At 40.2% G+C, this 7,180-nt stretch overlaps 1 protein-coding gene across 1 annotated transcript; it reads right to left on the bottom strand.

The window, feature by feature from the left end:
* Positions 1-1,628: 1,628 nt before the first annotated feature.
* LOC102485290 (glycine cleavage system H protein, mitochondrial) lies at positions 1,629-2,120 on the bottom strand. Its single transcript, XM_014582152.1, has one exon. The coding sequence runs from the start codon at positions 2,118-2,120 to the stop codon at positions 1,629-1,631; it is 492 nt and encodes a 163-aa protein (XP_014437638.1).
* Between the last annotated feature and the right edge of the window lie 5,060 nt (positions 2,121-7,180).

The following is a 7,180-nucleotide window of genomic DNA, read 5'->3' as shown; positions in this document are numbered from 1 at the left end:
AATGGTGGTAGTAAGGCATCTGGATCCCACATGACTGACTGTATGGTTCAAGTTCTAACCTAGCAGATTGAAAAATACCTGGTGTGTGTGCAAGTGTGCCCAAAAGTCCTGAAAGGATGGAGAGATGGGCAAGAAGGGATTGTGGTGTGGCCATCCCCTATAGGGAGGTGCTTCTTCCTTCTCCTTTTCTCTCTCTCTCTGTTTGTTTATATTTTTGATGAGTGCATGCACCTTCTAGCAAAGCCACAAATAAAAAAGGGGTAATCACAGTTACTATGCCTTAGACAACTTGGCTGTTACATAGCACAGTAGAGTAACGATAGTTGGTGACAATTCAATGTATACTTCAAAATGGTTACAAGAGAGGATTTCAAATGTGTGCAACACAAAGTAGTGATAAATATTTGAGATGGTGGATATGTTTATTGCCCTAATTTTATCATTACACAAAGTATGTTTTTTTTTTTTTAAAAGAGAGATTTTTGCTATAGGCATGTGTGCTTGCTGGAGACAGAGGCAGATACAGAAAGCAAGAAATCACCCCCCAGGGTGATTCTCCTCTCAGTATTTTGGGCATGCACGCATGTGGGCCCAGTGTGTTTTAAGCCACAAGACCCAGGACTTGAACCACAGTCGACTATGTGGGAGTCCAGCGACATAACCACTATGCCATCTGCTGGCCCCAAACTATGCATGTTTTCAAAACCATACTGTATTCCATGAATATGTGCAGCTATTATATGTAAATTGTAAATGATAATTAAAAAAATAAATTGTAGAAATAGAACTAAAACTCAAAAATTTAATTAATTGGATGAGGCCCATCCCACATTAGTAAAGTCAGCCTCCTCTATTTGGTCTACCAATGCAGTGCTAATCTTATCCAGACATACTACCCTCATACACAACCAGAATAGTGTTTGAACAAATATCTGGACACCTTGTGGCCCAGTCAAGCTAACATGTAAATTAACTCCCATGCCTTCCAGTTAATTGTATTTGCTTAAGTGCTGGATATTTTATCCTATGCAGTTCGCATTGTAGATATTGCTGATTGTGTCCTTATTGTGGTGTTCACTATATCTCTTTGGTCTCTCTTACTCCTTTTAAATTGATATTCGATTTAGAGGCTTGACTCAATGGTGAATTTTTAAAATAAGATATTTTTTACACTCAGTCACTATATATCATTAGAACATATAAAATGCATTTTCTAGCATGAATGCACCATATATTAGTCCAGTCAAAGATATTACAATCCCATTATCATCAACAGATTATTTTACATTTTTGATAAAGTACCTCTTTTATTTTCATTTTTATAACTAGTTTTTAATCACAGATAATTTCATGAATTCCGAATACTTGTGTATAGACTAAGAATCTTAGAATATTGTGAAAAAGATACATTTTGTGTTTATTAAAAATATGATCATTAGAAAGTTAAGGGGTTTTTCTTTCCAGTAGTGGTGTTCAGAGTAGTTTCTTTTTCCACTGGTATTGCTAAAAGTTGCAATTTAAGTCTTCTCTCAACCACTAATTTAAGACAGCTATGCCTGGATTAAGTTATTTCACACTACTTTATTTAAGGGTTCTACTTTTACTCTTCAATAGATTTTACGTATTTCTCATGCATCTTCACTCATAAGTTCATCTAGTTCTGAAGGGTTACTCAGTGTCATCTTGATCAGCCAGCCATCTTCATAACAAGATTTGTTGACAAGTCCTGGATTTCCTGCAAGAGCTTCATTAATTTCAGTTACTTTTCCTGACAGAGGAGAATAGAGTTCACTAGCAGCTTTTACACTTTCCAAAGCACCAAACTCATCTTGTTTGTTCAGTTTTGTCCCAATTTCAGGCAGACTACAATAAACAACATCTCCCAAAGCTTCCTGTGCAAAATTGCTGATTCCCACTGTTCCAACACCATTTTCTGTTGTTATCCACTCATGTTTCTCCGTGAATTTACGCACTGACAGCAGAGCCGGTCCCGTGCGCAGCGTCCGGACAGCGCCCACCTGCAGCCGCCAGGGCCTCGGCCCGCAGGGCACAGCGTGCGCCCAGGCTCTGCGCAGGCTGCAGCCCACAGCCCGAACGCTCCACACCGCTTGCAGCGCCATGTTCGCAGGCGATAAAGTACCTCTTATATGGTGGTGGCTTTTTCCCCCTATAGTATGGCATAGGAGGTTTTTTGGGTCTAGGGTTCTCTCCTCTTGTCATGTTAAGATTTGAGTATTGTTAGATTGATCCATCCATTATAAAATTTCCTGTCTCGCTTTCACCTCATGTTTCCTGTAGCCTCTGAAGATGGTTGTTTAAATCTGTGTTCATTAAAGGTTTAAAAGGGTGATGCTCTAATAATACAATGCTTTTATGGTTTATTGGCTGGAATTATTCTACTAAAAAAAATCTTTACATCAACTGTTATGTTACACTGATGTATCATATACATAGGAAAGGTAGGATGAATATGTAATTATGTTGCAATATTTCCATTTTTCAAAAAAATAAATTGTCCCCTAGGAACCTCCAAAGATGAATAGTGAGTTAATTTTGTTGGTTTTTTTTCTTTTAGAGTAACATCTTGAATCGACATTTTGGTATTTGATGTGTTTTTTAATCCATTGCAGTCATTATTTTATTTGTCATTCAAATCAGTTTCTTTGTCCAGTGAGAGTCCCTTCAGCTCGACTTCTGAGTCTTTTTTTTTAATAGATTTTTGCTATAGGGCTTGTGCACTCATCAGAGACACAGAGAGACAGAAAGCAAGAAATCACCCCCTAAAGAGAATGGCCATGCCTCAGTCTGTTCTCCTCCATTTCCTCTTGGGATTTTAGGCACACATACACATATGCCTGGCATGAGTTTCAAGTCACTGAGTCTGGGATTCAAACCATGGTTGGCCACATGGTATTCCAGCATGTTTACCATGAAGGAAGAAGTGACTTGTAATTTTTAAACAGTACCATTTTTCTCCCTTTGTGCAGCAGATTCAACGGAAATTGAGTATTCATCTGACCCTAAAATTATTCAGGTATTTGGCTACTGTGCACTTAGACCTGTCTAGAAACTCAATGTGTGGAGGCTGAGCAGAAAAACGAGACAGGTAAAAAGAAAAGGAAAAGGAAACAAGTGAAAAAAAGAAAAAAAAAACCACAAGATGAAAATGATAAATAAATGTTTTAAGAAGAAAAATGAAAACTGCTCAGAACTGACTCCTGGCTAGATCTGGGGGACAGGAAGATGAAGTCTGGGAAGAAGGTCTTCAGTGGGCCTAATCTTTCATTAGATATTATACATAAACCACAGTAAAATGCCTTTCAGTTACTAAGGTAACACTTTTGACAGAGGGAATTCTAATTAGATTGATATAGTCAAAACCAAAAATGTGGACATCGCTACCTTATCTTTCATGCTTACCTTTAATAAGCTAATGAACACAAAAATAAAGCAAGGTGACTCTTGCTTGGTTCTGAGAAAATAAAGGGGTTTCCTTAGCATTTATTTACTCATATAACAGGTTACATATAAGCCTAAAGATAAAACCTATCTCCATAGATTTTGAGATGGCATTCACCATCTTTATAAAAAGTTGAGCATTACTAATCAATTACCAATCATGTCTTTAGAAGGGGCAAATGGTGATAGCATTTACTGAGCTGGAAATTACTATCCAAATTCTCAAAACTGGCAATATTCCTTTTACCACAAGCCAGTGGTAAACCAGTATTGTTCAACACAATCTATCCTGTCAGCTGTTCACAGTCTGAGTTCTGGTGTAGGAGATCAATTAAATTATGGTACAAATAAAAAAGGCCAGGTCATCTGACGGTATGGTGGTAGAGGTGGCTGAATCTCACATGGCTGACTATTCAGTTCAAGTCCTGGACATGGATGGTTGAGAAACACACCAGATGTATGTGTTTGCCCACTCAAACTCATGAAAAGAAAAAGATATGGAAAGGAGATTGATGAAAGTACCCCCCGGGGGGGTACTTTCTTACCCTTCTCCCCATAGTCTGTTCCTGGCTAGCACAAGCATCCTCTAGTAATTTTTGTGTGTGTAGGGGAGTGGTTTACGGTAGAGGACGTATGCTCACTGAAGAGAGACAGAGGAAAGCGAGGAATCACCCCCCCGGGGGGGGGGGGGGCGGATGGCCACACCACAACCCCTTCTTCTGTTGGGATTTTGGACACTCATGCACATGTGCCTAGTGTGATTTTCAAGCCCCTGGGTCCAGAACTCGAATTATGGTTAGCTATATAGGAATCAAGTGCCTTAACTACCCTGCCACTGCTGGCCCCAGCAATTTCTTTTTTGAAGAAGTCATGAGAAACTTCTGTTTGTCATAAATAAGGCAGTGGCTGGGTATTACTCATTAGTAGCTTTCCTGAGATAAGCTATGAACTGTTGCCTTTTCTGATTTCTTAATGCCAATGAAGATAATTTTTTTGGAGAGGTTTTTACTATAGGGCGTGTGTGTTTGCCACAAAGACAGAGAGAGACAGAGAGACAGAAAGCGAGAAATCGCCCCCCGGGGGTTGGCCATGCCGCAATCCCTTCTCCTCCATTCTCCTCTCAGGATCTTGGGCACACACGCACACATGCCCGGCGTGAGTTTAAGCCACTAGGTCTGGGACTCAAACCACAGTCGACTATATGGGAGTCCAGTGACATAGTCATTACACTAACTGCTGGTCCTGATAAATTTTGTTTTGTTCCAAAGATGTACTTCTTGGGATTCTCTAAATACTCCATCAGTGTCTCCTCTCCTAGGGTAGTAATTTTCTTCTTCTTGGCATCTGTGTAAGAATCCAGGGGCCTGACTTGTCTTCCACCCAAACAGACCATGGAGATTTGGTCCAGTCTCATGCTTGCCTCCCCTCTGCATGTGGACATACTTCTGAACATAAATCTTCTTGCATTTCTCAACATTACCCATTTTTTTTAAAGATTTTTGCTGTAGGGCATGTGTGCTCACTGGAGAAAGACAGAGGCAAAAAGAGGGAAAGTGAAAAATCACCCTCCCCCAGGGGATGGCCATCCTGCTAGCCCTTCTCCTCCATTCCCCTCTCAGAATTCTGGGCACACATGTACATGTGCCTGGTGTGATTTTCAAGCTTCTGGGTCCAGAAGTCAAACTGTGTTCGGCCACCTGAGAGTCCAGTTCCTTAACCACCATGCCACCAGCTGGCCCCATTATCACCCTTTTTTTTTTTTTTGAGACATTGTTGCTATAGAACGCATGCGCTCACTGGAGAGACAGAGAGAGATAAAGAGACAGAAAGTGAGAAATCACCCCTGGAGGATGGCCACACTGCAGTCCCTTCTCCATTCTCCTCTCGGGGTTTTGGGCACACACACGGAGGTACTCGGAGTGAGTTTTAAGCCACTGGGTCTGGGACTCAAACCACAGTTGACTACATGGGAGTCCAGTGACATAACCATTATGCCATCTGCTAGTCCCCATTACCCATTTTTAATTCTCTTTTATCACTCATACTATGAGGGTTCCTGCTCAGAAGCCAACTGTCCCACTCTGTCCAGTGGCAACTATTTCAGCAGAAAATTCAAATAAATACATACATGAACAATTAACATATTAAAATATGCCCAACTACAACTAATAAGATATAAATATAGGACCAGCTCATGGCCTGGTGTTTAAAGCAACTAGATTCCACATGGCCTAGACCCAGTAACTTAACAAATATGCCAGACATGTGTGAATATGCTCAAAATTCTGAAGGAAGGGAGAGATGGAGGAGAAGGGATTACAGTGTGATTGTGCCCCATGCTGGGTGCTTTCTCACTTTCTCTCTCTCTCTCAGTCTCTCTGTGTCTCTGTCTCTGGCAAGAACATGTGCTCTTTGGCAAAATTTTTTTAGATCCAAGCATATTAAAAGTCTGAGAATTTGTATTAAATGGAAACAACAAATAACAAAAGAAAATGAGTGCTATGATTATAGTTTTGGAGTGTGTGTGGAGGTGTGTATATGCATGCTCCTTTCACTTAAAGAGACACAGCTGGACAGTTTGCACCGTTCTGTTGACAGAAGACCCATTTGTGTCAGTGTAGAAGTTCAGGCCGAGAGAGATGCAGATTAATTCCAATTGTATGTTTTTGTAAATTGTTTAAATTTGGTACTCAGGGGAAAGTATTTTCATAAAATGAGAGCACAGGAAATAATTGTGAAGAGATTGTCAAAAATTATGTGCAATGTATACATTAATTTGAAAGCATGTTTGTTGCATGCAATTTTATGGTGAAATAAAGTATCAATAGATAAAAAGTGAGTTGACAGGTCAGTCCATAATGTGGTGGTTAAGGCAGCTGGATCCCATGTGATCAACTGTGTGGTTCAGGTCCCAGACCTGCTGGTTTCTCACTTTCTCTCTCTCTCTCTCTCTCTCCAGCAAACACAAACATCCCATGGCAGAAACCTAAAACAAGAAAGAAGAAAGAGAAAGAAAGAGAAAGAAAGAAAGAAAAGAAAGAAAGACAGACAGACAGACATGCCAGGTACATGTGTGTGTGTACCCAAAATTCCAAGGAGAAAGGGTTGCATTGTAGCCATCCCCTCTGGGAGGTACTTTCTCATTTTTCCACCTCTCTGTCTCTGTTTTTCTCTGGTGAGTGCATGTGCCCTACAGAAAAAATAAAGATATATATATATAGAGAGAGAGAGAGATAGATAGATAGATAGATAGATATAAAGATAGATATGTAAACTGGCAGTGTGTTTGTGTATGTTTGTGCCTGCATCTTTTCTAGCTCTGTCATCCTAACAGTACACTCATAGGTGCAGCTTTATCTTCAATGTATACAATGTATCCAAGGGCCAGAACCAATCTCAAATTTATATAGATATCCTGCAAATGACAGGCATGCACCTAGCTTTAGGTGAATAATTTCAGAAAACTGACCAACAGCTTGGAGTTAACCTCCATATTCCCTCTTCCTTGGCAAATCTGATCTGAGACTGAGAACAGCAATCTGGTATCTGGCCACCAAATATCATGTCTCTCATTCATTTTTTGTTTTAAAAAATAAACTCGAGGGGCCAGTAGGTGGTGTGTGGTTAAGGGTACTGGACTCCCACATGGCTGACCACAGTTCGAGTCCTTTACCTAGTGATTTCCTTTCTCATTTTCTCTCTGTCTGTCTGTCTGTCTGTC

This window comes from Tupaia chinensis, unplaced genomic scaffold (genome assembly GCF_000334495.1).
Source record: "Tupaia chinensis unplaced genomic scaffold, TupChi_1.0 Scaffold142619_1, whole genome shotgun sequence".
Lineage (NCBI taxonomy): Eukaryota > Metazoa > Chordata > Mammalia > Scandentia > Tupaiidae > Tupaia > Tupaia belangeri.
The sequence above is the reverse complement of the archived record's forward strand: the minus strand, read 5'-3'. Positions and strand labels throughout refer to the sequence as shown.

Coding starts and splice junctions, on each gene's coding strand:
- LOC102485290 (XM_014582152.1), bottom strand. CDS start 2,120: ATGGCGCTGCAAGCGGTGTGGAGCGTTCGGGCTGTGGGCTGCAGCCTG.